The sequence below is a fragment of the Girardinichthys multiradiatus genome, chromosome 14, assembly GCF_021462225.1.
Source record: "Girardinichthys multiradiatus isolate DD_20200921_A chromosome 14, DD_fGirMul_XY1, whole genome shotgun sequence".
NCBI lineage: Eukaryota > Metazoa > Chordata > Actinopteri > Cyprinodontiformes > Goodeidae > Girardinichthys > Girardinichthys multiradiatus.
The window spans coordinates 45,118,420-45,132,531 of NC_061807.1; the positions used below are offsets into that span (position 1 = coordinate 45,118,420).

At 38.5% G+C, this 14,112-nt stretch overlaps 1 protein-coding gene across 1 annotated transcript; it reads left to right on the top strand.

The window, feature by feature from the left end:
* Positions 1-283: 283 nt before the first annotated feature.
* Positions 284-11,527, top strand: vgf (VGF nerve growth factor inducible). The gene is made up of 2 exons (XM_047384945.1): positions 284-1,698; positions 5,898-11,527. Exon 2 carries the CDS (start codon positions 5,948-5,950, stop codon positions 8,072-8,074), a length of 2,127 nt encoding a protein of 708 aa, XP_047240901.1. The 5' UTR covers positions 284-1,698; positions 5,898-5,947; the 3' UTR covers positions 8,075-11,527.
* Positions 11,528-14,112: the final 2,585 nt, after the last annotated feature.

The following is a 14,112-nucleotide window of genomic DNA, read 5'->3' on the forward strand; positions in this document are numbered from 1 at the left end:
ATTAAAACACAGGTGTGTGTGTGTGTGCGTGCGCTCGGGTGCACATATTTATGTGTAAGCATGGTTGTTTGTCAAGTGTGTACCTCTGGCCCAAAGCAGTTTAGAATTGTTTTTTAAAAACAACTATAGAAAATGTGTGGTCATTTTTAAAGAACCAGCATTTTATTTCTATTTTTAGGTTTTAATATAAAGACAAACATAAAACTTTAGCAAAAACAGAATGAATACATTTTCTTCTATGGGATGTTGTAAGTTTGTGGAAAATTATGTAAAGAAAAAAGTAGTTAGTTTCCAACCAAATGACAAGGAAATGAATTTAAAAAGATATTACAGATACTTTTAGTGTCATTTTGTTGTAATAAAATCCATGCGGTTATTCCATTCCAAAACAGCGTAAAAATCTGCATTTGTTATTATTATTAATAGGGGTATTATTATGAGGAACATGCACAAGAGGAAAAGGAGATAGTCCAATGAGAGCAACAAACCCATTGTTGAATGGTAGCACAGAAGAGACTGGCATTACAGTCAATAGAAAATATAGGTGGAAATGAAAAATGATTGGCTTTTGAGTACTGAAGGGGAGATTAAGCGGGAGAAGGCAGTATAGCTGGGTAAGAAGTTAAGCAGATGATTAACACAGAAAGAAACACGGAGTGATCTAACAGGACACAAAAGGACTCTAACTACAGAGGTTAGTTATTGTTAGAATCAGATCATAAACCAACACACGAAGAAAAGAACAGGGATGGAGCAAAGAATCACAAAATAAGAAGTAAACCACATGTGGAAGGCAGGTAGTAAAAAAAACCAAGCCAAATAACTCTCTTTCCTCTTCACAGTCCTCGAGTGCTTGTTCAGAATGCAGAATAAGAAGAATTTATCTGCATTTCATTTAGTGCATTGGAAAAATGCATACAGATTCCTTTTAGTGTATTAGTTTTTGTAATGCACTAAAATGTACCACTAAAACTATAGATGATGACAAAGTCTAGTTTTGATTAGATGTTTAGTTAGATGTTTTAATCGTTATAATTAGCAATTCAGAACTTGCCATCGGTACTGCACTAAGAGTTTAAAACCAACAAATAAACTGGTAAAAATTTGATGAAAAAATAAGATTAAAGATACGATAATATAAATGTTTCTGTAACATTTCAGTTATTGAATTCTTCCATAAATACGAGGCAGAAGTTTATGTATAGAAAACAAAAATTCGCATTGCATCACCTTACATTATAAATAATGTGCAAGATATATGTTTGATTACTAGAAGTGTGTATCAGTGTGACATACAACATAATTATCTTGTATTCCTTACCGCACAATAAAGTTAAAGGGAGAAGGTGTACTAATCTAACCCAGAAATGTTAGTGAAGATCACAAAACGTCTTGTCTTCGGCTGCTGCCGAAAAACTATGAATGAAATGCAAGTTGATGACGTCAAAAGGACCGCTTGACGCATGCATCACGTGGGCCGGGAAGGCGGAGAGAGCTAAGAGAGCTAAATCCTCTGTCCATAGTTCTGAAAACAGACATTCCAGGAGAGGATCCTCGAAAGGATGCATCAACAAAACAGTAGCGACATATATAAACAAGTCGTCTGAAGCTGGGTGTGTGCATGACCGCAGGGCTTGCAGCACCAGGCCTGAAGAGAAAACGGGATCTTGAATCCCCCAAGCTCCCTTTCACCTGCAAGTAAGTGGCAACAAATCAAAAATCCGCCTTGTTTATCTCCTGTCACCCGAAGGGAAAAGGGTCTCAGCATTCTGGCCATTCATAAACAAGGGTCTAAGAATGAGTTGGAGCTGCGCTCAGGTGTGCTTCAGCAGCAACAAATACCAAGCAGAGAGCAGGTTGTCTTGCTGCGTTGGACCAGAAGTTTCGCAGTCAAAGCAGGGAAGGGTTTGCTCCCTCTGGCCCCTCACATGCAGCTCTATCAGTGTTAGTTTTTCTCCGGGAAATTTGACAGTAATCGCTGGAATTCAATCACTAGTGTGCAGTCCCAGCACTAACTGCACATCGTTGGACCCTCACTGTACTGGTCTTATCGGTTGGGTGCTTCGCCTTGTTCTTCTCTCCTTCTCCATCAAATCCTTCTAACCACCCCCTCTTTCCTCCTCCTTCGCCTGCTGCTCCTCCTCCTCTTTATCTTTATCATTGCTCCATGGTTCTTTGTTATGAATGGAATACTAGTGATGTTAGCAACAAATGGACCCAGAGATGATAGCTCCAATCTGAGTACTCAGTCAAGTTTATCTGCAGGTTTTCTTGGCGTTGTGCTGTAGGGTCTGGTGGGCAGTTAGAGGATTCACTAAGGTTGTCAGCAGTCTGCGGGTGGGTGTAGGTCGTTGGATCCTTTTTTTCATTTTGCTGCAGTGATATTAGCTGCTAAGGCATTAAGAACACTTATGTTGAGGTGAAATTGTGTGTGTCTAATTTTTATGTATAATGTGAAGAGAAACTTTATTTTAACAATTCTGTTTTGAGGGTGAAACAATAATTTATTTTGTTACTCTCTGTAAATTACCATCCAACAATATGTTGGATGGTAATTTACAGTTACAGTATAATGATGAATTGTTCATATTGTGTCAATAACATAATAATTTGTGGTTGTAATGTGACAATACATGAAAAAGTTCAAGCAGTATGAATACCCAATCAAATTGTCAAATCTGGATAAACTTGGTTAAACTTTCACTGAGATCTTTTTTATCCACTGCAACCTTTTGTTATTGTTCATCATCTAGTCTTCCAGACAGCTTTGCATGTTTTGATTTGTCGCCCGTGCAGTATGTACCAGATCCCAGATTATATTGCAAGATTACATCTTTGCTTGGTTACTGATTTGGTTCTGAGAACAAAACAGAGGAATTATGGAAATCCATTGTCTGTGCCAGATGAAAAGAGAGAGAAAATCTGAGCATTTATTTTCACTTACTTCAGAATATCCCTGTAAGCAGTTAGACTTCATGTTCAGTTCAGTTCAGTTTTATTTATATAGTGCCAATTTACAAGATATGTTAATTTAATTGTTTTTGTCATGTTTGAAATAAACAGTACTTAATTACGCACACAGTAGTTACTGATTTTCCCAGTGACTGGATCCAAAATATTTATTTAATTTCCATTTATTCCTTTCTACAATGTTCGAAATAGAACTCACCTCAGTAAAAGAAAAGAAATCATTTTTAGGAGTGCTTGGAAAAATAAAGTGTTCCACATTAATGAGATTGATTCGATTAGTAAATATGTAAACAGAGTGGCCCACTATGTTTGAGGCTTATCCATTTTCTTCAATTGCTGAACCCTGTACTTTGTTTGTAAGCTTCAGGGACACATCATCAATCTCTACACTGGGAATCACGAAAGACACTGAGTGAATGTTATCAGATAAACAAAATACATGTGTAATACAAATTTCCCCACACTAGATAGTATCACATTCTGGGTCTGCATGAGGCTGGGTGGTTGTCTTTAAAAACTGACACAAAAGTTAGGAGCCTGGCCATTTAGAGCTATTAAGCACAATGTTAAGCACGAAGAAAGAATAAACATGCAGACTATGTAAATAATTTGACTTACAATGAGCAGTCATTTCTAGAACAGCCACAAAAGGGTTTAGGTCATATCAACAGTCAGTCACACTGCTTTAGGTCAGCCCAGACATATTCAATGTGCCTGTGCTGACACAGACTACATGCTGTTTAAATTGGTCACATTGTGGACATGCATTAAGATCAGCTGGGCTTCTCGTTCAGTTATCTAATTTATGAGGTGCACAGATGTCAGAGTGATGACAGTGATGTTGGAATTAATGAATACATGGTGTCATTTACACACTCTCATACTGGAGAGTTTTGTAAACATAATTTCTTTTCTTTTTTTTACAAACAAAAAAACTGAAAATGGCGTTGTGCAAATGTATTCAGCCCCCTTGAGTCAGTACTTTGTGGAACCACCTTTTGCTCCAATTACAGCTGCAAGTCTTTTAGGGTATGTCTCTACCAGCTTTGCACATCTAGTGACTGAGATTTTTGCCCATTCTTCTTTGTAAAACAGCTCCAGCTTAGTCAGATTAGATGGAGAGTGTTTGTGAACAGCAGTTTTCAGATCTTGCCACAGATTCTTGAATCGGTTTAGGTCTGGACTTTGACTGGGCCATTCTAACACACGAATATGTTTTGTTTCAAATCATTCCAATGTAGCCCTGGTTTATGTTTAGGGCCGTTGTCCTGCTGGAAGATGAACCTCCCCCCAGTCTCAAGTCTTTTGCAGACTCCAACCGGTTTTCTTCCAGGATTGCCCTGTATGTGGCTCCATCCATCTTCCCATCAACTCTGACCACCTTCCCTGTCCGACGAGCACCCTCAGAGCATGATGCTGCCACCACCATATGTGACAGTGGGGATGGTGTGTTCAGAGTGATGTGCAGTGTTAGTTCTCCACCACACATGGCGGTTTGCATTTTGGCCAAAAAGTTCAGTTTTTGTCTCGTCTGACCAAAGCACCTTCTTCCACATGTTTGCTGTGTTCCCACCATGGCTTCTGGCAAACTGCAAATGGGACTTCTTATAGTTTTCTTTAACAATGGCTTTCTTCTTGCCACTCTTCCATAAAAACCACATTTGTGCAGTGCACAACTAATAGTTGTCCTGTGGGCAGATTCCCCCACCTGAGCTGTGGATCTCTGCAGTTCTTCTAGAGTCACCATGGGCCTCTTGGCTGCATCTCTGATCAGTGCTCTCCTTGTTCGGCCTGTAAGTTTATGTGGACGGCCTTGTCTTGGTAGGTTTACAGTTGTGCCATACTCTTTCCATTTCCAGATGATGGATTGAACAGAGCTCCCTGAGATGTTCAAAACTTGGGAATTTTTTTTTATAGCCCAAGCCTGCTTTAAACTTCTCTACAACTTTATCCCTGTTCTGTCTGGTGTGTTCTACCCTCTGAGGCCGTTACAGAGCAGCTGTATTTGTACTGAGATTAGATTACACACAGGTGGACTCTATTTAGTCATTAGCAATCATCAGGCAACTTCTGAAGGCAATTGGTGGCACTCAGAATAAAAGGGGACTGAATACTATTGCACACCACACTTTTCAGTTTTTTATTTGTATAAAATGTTTTAAATCATGTATAATTCTCTGTCCACTTCACAATTATATAACACTTTTTTTTGGTCTTTCACATAAAATTCCAATGAAATATATGTATGTTTGTGGTTGTGATGTGACAATATGTGGAAACATTTACGGGGTATGAATACTTTTACAAACCACTGTGACTCTCTGGATCTTTAATCTTACAGAGCATTACATAGCACACATAGCACACAACACCACCAGAAGAATTTACATGAGAGAAATGTTTAGCAAAATCAATGTTTCTGTTTTTGTCCACCCTTTATTCATTTCTCAGAGGGACAGAGTTTTAAAATAAAGATATCACTGATTGGAGGCAAAAGCCAAAGTCTCAGACATACACTGAAACATGCTTAGCAGAGAAAACATAATCTGCCTTACCAAGTTTACCAAGTCTTCAACTAGCAGAAAAAGGTCATTCACTCAAAGAAATACTTTACTGTGTAACTAAATGAACACTTTGTCACAATAGATAATAAACATTTGACTTTCTGAGTCTTGGGCAGATGATCACTAATTTTAGTGTCATGATAAAGGCCTTTTTAAAAGTCTTGGTAGCAATACAATGTGTCTGCACAAAATATGCAAGTGTATGTAAAAATGATTTTTTCTGGGTGGCAGTATACTTCATATACCAGTAGTCTATAACTTAGTGATGCCAAATGCCACCTTTTATGCCCCCTGGTGCCTGGCATGGTTTTCTGCTGTCAGAAAATAGTTAAATGTGATTTCATGTTCTTATTTTCCCTTTAGGTGCTTAAGGTCACTCTCTAAGCCCAGTTCAGGACCTGTTCTGTCAAGTCATGACAAGAAACTGCCATGTCTCGTATGTTCTTACGATCATGGTCCTCTTTACATCTTTGTCCTTCCTTCAACTTTCTACATCCAACCCGGTTTCCACTATCGAAGACTATGTCAACCAACCCAGGGAGGTTCTTCCCAGGCTCCCAGTTTCTAAAAATATGGACGGAATGCAGAGGAGAGGGCAATTAGCCTCGAAAGACCAAAATGAGGAAGAGGGGGATCTCTTTAAAGATGTTGATCCTAAAAGATTAGCAACTGTTTTATTGGAGGCACTGAATCACACATATGTGGAAAGAGAGAGGGATAAAGAGAAGTACAACAACATGAAAGATAAGATACAGGCTGAGAGAGATAAAAATGAAGAGATATACAGTGAGAGAGTGGCCAGAGAAAGAGATGGGCAAAACGAGTTGGAGCTATATGTTGCTTCACAGGAAAAGGAGAGGGAAGAGGAGAAGAAAAAAACTTTGGAAGAGGAGGAAAGGATAACTGAGAAGGTGACAAGCCATACCACAAGTCAGAAGATCCAAATTAAAACAAAGCAGCAACCCAGCAGTTCTGATGGAACAACAAAGAGTGGTGCTGCTAGCCAGCAGGTATCATCCAACCCTGAGCAAAGCAGCTATGAAGAAGAGGAGCAGCTCAATCCAGAGGAGCTCAAGAGTCTTGAGACCATGATGAAAGAGTTTCCACGCCTTAACATTAAAAGAGATGGTGTTTCAGAGCACAAGCAGAGAAACACAAGAGGTTATAGCAGCTACAATGACATCATTCCAGTACATAAAGGAAGTAACCTTGCCTTGACCAAGAAAAAATTAAAATGGCAGGAAGAAACACAGAAAGCAATATACTTTCCAACTTTTACCACAGACAATTCTGTAGAAGAATTCGAGAACAGCAACTATATTAGCAAAACAACACAGCCCCCATCTCCAACTGAACACGAGGAGGTGCAAGGTGATGACACAGAGGAGGAAAATGAAATACTCAGCCCAGAGGAGGAGGAAGCTCAAGCCAAAGTGGAGCAGGAGGAGATGATGAGGCAAGCAGCAGAGGCACAAAAAGCCAAGATGGAAGAGGAAAAACTGGCTGATATTGCCTCAGACATGTTGCTGAGCTACATGGTTAAACAAAATAAAGGTGACAAAAAGCACAGTTTTTCTCTGTCGAATGCTGCAGAGGATAAGAGATCTGATGAGGAACATGAGATGACAGAGGAAGACGACATCGATCCTGAGACCATTGACAAGTTGATTGAGATCTCCAGCAAGTTACACCTCCCTGCGGATGATGTTGTGGACATAATCACTGATGTTGAGAAGAAGAAGAAGAAAGATTTGCCATCTGAGATGGCATCACTTTGGCAGTATACTTCATCTCCACTGCCTACTTCTCTTCATTCCGGTTGGCAAGTTTCAACAAATCAAAATAGCCTTCCAGTCTCTAAGCAACTATCTCCAGCCGTAAAGATCCTTAAAACATGGTTTCAAGAACAAAATACACCAAAACCAGATGTTTCCCAAAAGCAACTTTCTAAACCTTTGCTACCATATCTTTCACCAAAGCCTGAGAAGCTTTTTTCAGTGAAGCCAGAGCACTGGTCCAAATTACCTAAGTCTGTTTGGACTGGCTACTCCTTGTATCCCTACTCATACCTTTCCTACCACCAGAGGAAACCCATCTTGGATTACTATCCTTTCTATTTTCCTCCTATCCCAAGGTCTAAACCCCATTACTACATGTCTAAACCTGCTCTCACACTGAACAACTATTTTGGTAATTCTATGGCAGATCCATACATTTTCCCACCAAAAAGGCATTATCAAAGCTGGTTCCAGCCTCAGCTGAGGAAATCACCTCTAAGCCTTCAACATAAGTCTTTGTACTCCAGATACTATCCACGTCTTTACTCCCAGCCATTTCAGCGATTACCCACTTCCCAAGCCTGTTCCCCTCCTCAAATTGCTCCTCAGAAAAAGCAGTTTTTATTCTCTGCTCCGGAACCTCCAGCGAAAAACAACAATAATTGTCATAAGAGTGCAAAGCAGCCAGACCGCAGTATCCATGACAATGTGGGGAAATACATTCAGCAGATTCTCATGAACAGAACACAGAGGTTAGACTGAAATGTAACAAATAGTTGAGAGTATAAGTCTGAAGTATGGCTAATTTGAACATACAGCCAGAAAACTATATTTCTTTACGACGTTGTTTAGTGTTTGTTTAATATTTTTACCATTTATATTTTTTTCCTGTTTCAATTGGTCAAGATGTAAGGATCTTGCCATGTTCTGGATGGTGCTGATTGGAGCATAATGAATATTGTGATCACACTACAAATCCAGATTGACAACTTTCTTAATATTGGCATTTGTGCCATTAAAGGAGGATGCTCAACCTTTCAAATTGTAGTGGAGCCTTGTGTGGTGACCATCTTAACCACATTAAAAGGCTGATGTTGAAGCTGTGACCTCTCAATCTAAGACTCTTCTTTCAAAACTAATAAGTTGTCTAATGGAACTGGCTTTTTGTTTTGTTACAAACCATAAACCTATAGGAAAACACTAGACTATTGCTGCATTTATCAAGCATTTACTTCAGAAAAACATGGTTTCACCTAAACCCCAGATTTATTGTGTGAAGATTACAAGATATGACCATGGCTTTAAATAAGGTAAAACAACTTCTAAAGGACAAAAATAACTGAAAATGTTTTTTTGTTGTTGTTGTTGATAAAAACCTAAACAAAGGCCAAAAACTTTAGCTTTTGCTTAAGATGTTGTAGTGTTACTTTTAGCAGCAGTAATTTGTGGTAACTATCATCTGTGTGACCTGAGGAGTTGATATATCATTGTTGGGAAGGAGTTTTAGCACTCCCTTTCTGTGTGAGTTCATTGACATGTGTGTGCCTTGGCCCCAGTAATGCCTCCGCATGGCAAACAGAAGAGTTATTGGTCAACTTAGAAACAGCAATTCCTCTGTCTTGGGTTGCTACAAAAAAAGTTATCAATCTCCCTACTGTGCTTGACAGTTGATACAAGATGTTTAATATGTTCGATGTTCTCTCTAAATGTATGGATGTCCATCTGTAGTTTTCTTTGTCCAGTTATCTTGTTCTTTTTTGATTTAGATGTCTTATGGCTGTTTCAAACTAAAGAACAATGCTGTTGAATGTTCAAATGCAGATTTGAAAACCTAAGCAATGCTGCATCATTTTTTAAAGAGAAGAGACTTAACCATGGCAACCCAACAAACCATAACTTGAGCCAAACTTGCTGAGATATGTCCATTGCATAACTAACTGGTTAGATTCTACACACTGTTTCCATATAATCTAAAACATCTTATACCTTATCTTCTGAAATGGACGCGTTGAAACACTGTCATTTTGTTTTATTTCTTTATGAATTGACCTGAAAAGGACATTTTCATGATATTCTCATTAACAAAATATGTATACAACATTGCAGAGCACACAGTATTTCATACAGAGACCAACAAACATCACAAAATGGCTTGTACTCATGATGACTCATCCTTTTACATATGTCAAAGTACATTGTTGCTATGGTGTCAAACCCTGGCATGTGTCTGTGTGACATTCTTATACAACTGATGCCTTCAGAGGAGGTTTCAGCTTGAATACTTTAGCTGTAGCTGGTATCAGCCTGGATTGTGGTCATTGTCAAATAAGTCACATAATTAACTTTACACAAGAGACAACCAGTAGTTGCTTTTCAATGACTCATTACAGGGGCATCAGACTTGCACAAAATCTGTGGATTTCTTGAGTATTTGGCCCTGTACATGGAAAAGACATTATGATAAACCATCATAAATGTGAATCTTTTATAGCAAAAGCTATAGTAAGTAAAAGTAAGCTTTTATTGAGTGATTAATGTCACCTAAATTACCAAATAGTAAAAACATTTGATCTTTTACATGATTTAAATGTAAGTCTCAATTTTTGAAGAAGGTATGGTTAAAATGGATGTTTGGTTTGGTTGGTGTTGGTGTCTTCTTCTTCTTTTTCTTTTGATTCTTCCCTTTCAGGGCTTAACACAGCAAGTCATCTGTCTCCATCTAATCTTCTGCATCTTCTTCTCTCAAACCGACTACCTTCCTGTCCTCTTTTACTCAATCCATAAATCTCCTCTTTGGTCTTCTTCTAGGTATCCTGCCTGGCAGTTTCAATCTTAGCATCCTTCTACCAATGTACTCACTACTCCTCCACTTTACATGTCTACACAATCTTGTCATGGCCTCCCCGCCTTTATTTACAACACATCTAACATGAGCTGTCCCTCTGATGTACAAATTCCTGACCCTATCCATCATTATCACTCCCAAAGGGAACCTCAACATCTTCATTTCTGCTACTTCCAGCTCTGCCTCCTGTCTCTTCCTCAGTGCCACTGTCTCTAAACCATACAACATCGCTGGTCTTACCACTGTCTTGTACACCTTTCCTTTTAAAATCCTCCACTTTCTTTACCTCTGTACCCTGTAACCTCATGGCTCCATTTGGGTCCCTCTCATTCACACACGTTTTCTGTCTTCGTTCAGCTAACCTTTATTCCTCTCCTTTCCAGGGCAAACCTCTGCTCTCTAGATTTTCCTCCACCTGTTCCCTGTTCTCACCACAGATCACAATGCCATCTGCAAACATCTTACTCCATGGAGATTCCTCTCTAACCTCATCTGTTAACCTGTCCCTCATCACAGCAAACAAGAAGGGGCTCAGATCCAATCCTTGATCTGGTCCCACTTCCACCTTGAACTCTTTCACACCTACAGCACACCTCATGACTGACTTACAGCTCTCATACATGTCCTGCACCACTCTAAACATACTTCTCTGCTAGTCCAGACTTCCTCATTCAATACCACAGCTCCTCTCTCAGCACCCTGTCATATCTCCCTCTGACCTTCTCTGTACTTCATCTGTAAATCTGTACATCTTCAAAGCAAATATTGCATCTGTAGTACTTTTTTCTTGGCATGAAACCATACTGCTGCTCACAGATGCTCACTTCTAACCTCAGTCTAGCTTCCACTACTTTTTCCATAACTTCATTGTATGACTCATCAACTTATTTCTCTGAAGTTGCCACAACTCTGCACATCTCCCTTGTTCTTGGTGGCTATTGGTGATAATTCTGAGAATTTGTTTCCAAGCTAGAAGAATTGTGAAGAGTAACGTAGAGGTTTTATGTATTTTTGATAATTTGTTGGTCTGTTGTGAAAGTAAGATAGGGAATGTTGGTGAAAAGGTCTGAGCTAAGACTGCACACATTACAAAAAAGTGCAAAGTGTTTGCATGTTTCTGTATAAATGCATCTAAAAAGTGCATCAATTTAAAAAAAGTTAAAAAAAAATCCTAAAGAATAAAAAAACAATAACTTCAGTACAAGAAAAAAAAACCATGAGATATGTACAGGAGTGTTAAACTTTCTAACTGTACCTTGTTATAATCATCGTAATAAACGTGTATTTGCTGAATGTAAACATACACATGTTCATGACTACTTTTGCTACACATGAAAAAATGAATAAAGTCCATTATTTTGTTACAATGATTTTTCTTTGTGGACCCATAAGTTTTTTAGTTTTTTTTTACATCTGGGAGAAGACAGCCAAGTCCCAGATCAGATGTCTGGAATTATTCAAAATCAAAGGTACAGCAGTGAAGTGTTCAAATAGACAAAAAACCTGAAACACTAAGCTCTGATGGGTCTGGTTCAAAACTGAAAGGTCAACAAAGGTGTTTGTTTAAATATAAATTGATGGTACGACGTAAGGTTATATTGATCTTCTGAAAGATCTTAACCGGTTTTTAGTCAACTTAGAATGGAATAAATGTTTTAAAGTGGGCTGTACCCTTTTCAGGCACCTCCACTCTTTAGGTTATGTAAACATGGTTTTATAAACCTTAACCCTTTGTCACTAAGAGGTCTGTAGTTATTTTCACCAGAGACTATGGTAGAATTGAGGTCCATTACCAACAACCTTCCAGGTAAATGATGTAGTGGAAAATGAAACATTTTAAATGTATTTAGCTAGAGTAACTATCTGGTAGAAAAGTAATATACTCCGAACTAACAAAGAGGTAATAGAGCTTTAACTGTATGCTGGTCTGTCATCTGATCTGGACGTCAAACAGAACAAAGCAATGAACAGCCTCTGCTGCTTTTCGACATAACCACGCATACAAACCAAAGAGCCATTTTTGTGCTCGCACCTCTGGTGAAATTTGTGTAGAGCCACAAAACCTAAATGACCTCTGGAAGACACATACTGTAGCTCATGAAATTAAGTGTAAAAATCTTTTTGGTGAAACTAAAGAACAATATTATTTCTATGTTTTAGTACAAAACAAAACATGTTTTGAGTAGAATGAGGCCACTTGAGTCTTTTCCATACTAATGAAGTGAGAAGAAATAATTAAATTAATTTAAAAAATAAGTAATGTATATCATTTGCAGCCATGACTTGTGGTGTGGTTCTGTTGTGGAAAACAGTACAGATAAAATTAGTTTCATTATAGCTCTATATTAAATGTATACATATAAGTATACATAAAATAAAAATGTATATAAATAAGTAGACATATAAGTTTTTACAGGGGCCGCTGAGAATGGCCCAAAGAGCCACATGAGGCTCTGGAGCCACAAATTAAAAAACTTGTGAAGGTAGTGCTGGCCAATAGTTCAATAAAAAAGTACAATTCTTACCTTGTTAAAGGTTAAAGGAAAAATTCAAATGTTTTGTATCTGTTTTACTATGTGTGTCCTAAATCAGCTTGTTGTCTATGAAATGTCCAGTTCAGACTAGATCTATTCTTCCAGCTCAGGCAGACCATGACACTGGTTTGGTTGTATCCTCTGTCCGTTCTCAATTCTTGCAAGAATTAATAAAAGTGCCACAGACTAAATGTTGCATAAATAATAAAGAATTGCTAAAAACAGTCACAGTAAAAACATTTTACTTGCACTGCCATACTTGCACAATGATCATCTGCACTGTTGTATTGCTCTTGCATCTTATACTGCTCTATACTTACTCTCACTCACTTAAAACTGTGCACATATATTTATATTATATTGTAGATATGTTTATACTTTTTAATTTGTATTGTATTGCACCGACTACGCCAAAACAAATTCCTTGTATGTCGAAAAACGTACTTGGCAATAAAACTTTTCTGATTCTGATTCTGATTCTGATTTTACTACTATTGTTGCGAGTAGCAACCATCTTGAATACAGAAGTTGGGTATGGTCGTGTTGCCTTGACTTTATGACTTGTAATTCCAACTTTTGCGGCCGTTCCAGTTGAAATATTTTACTCAGAGGTCAGAAATTTTGATTTCCGAGTACAAATGGAATGCAGCATAAGAGTCGGAAAGCCGCATCAACACGACCATACCTGAGTTCCACATTCAAGATTGTTGCTACTCGCATCAATAGTAGTAAAACGTTTTTACTTTGACTATATTATCTATGTAACATGTGGTCAGTCAAAGATGATGAGATGTTTCAATGCTGTTTATATGCCTAAATACCACATAGAACAGTGTTTATTGTCTTTGTTATTGTTTAAAGACTGCTGTTACACTTGTTAGCAACACGAACAAAAACAAACAAAAACTGGAACTCCGACTTCCCAGTTCTTTCTTCAGAGGTTAATGGAACGCAGCATAATACCCCTCCGTGTTTCCGCACCTCACTTTCTAATTGGCTACATGTCCCATTCAACAGGCAGCATGCTTCTTTGTCCTCGGGGAACGCTCCAAACGATAGGATATTGGTCCAAGACAATGTTGAATATCCCCAACATGGTCCTAACGTTCCTCCGAGCAGACTCGATCACTGTAACACACCACAAACAGCAGAAATATCTCTTAAGATTGTCTTAAGAGTCATCACGATGATCGGAGCATGGCGCAAGGGGAAGACCAGGTCAAAAATCCGCATAGAAATCCTGCCGTGTGAGCCAGGCATTAGTATGGAGCCCAGCAAGTGTCAGCAGGTAAAAAAAAAATATTTGGATGCATGACCCACACCTGTGAGGTGAGTGGTGATTAAAACATGGCAGTGCTTTACGTTTTTAAATGACAACAGATCCATTAAACGTACCTCGCAGGTGTGGGTTACAAACTTTC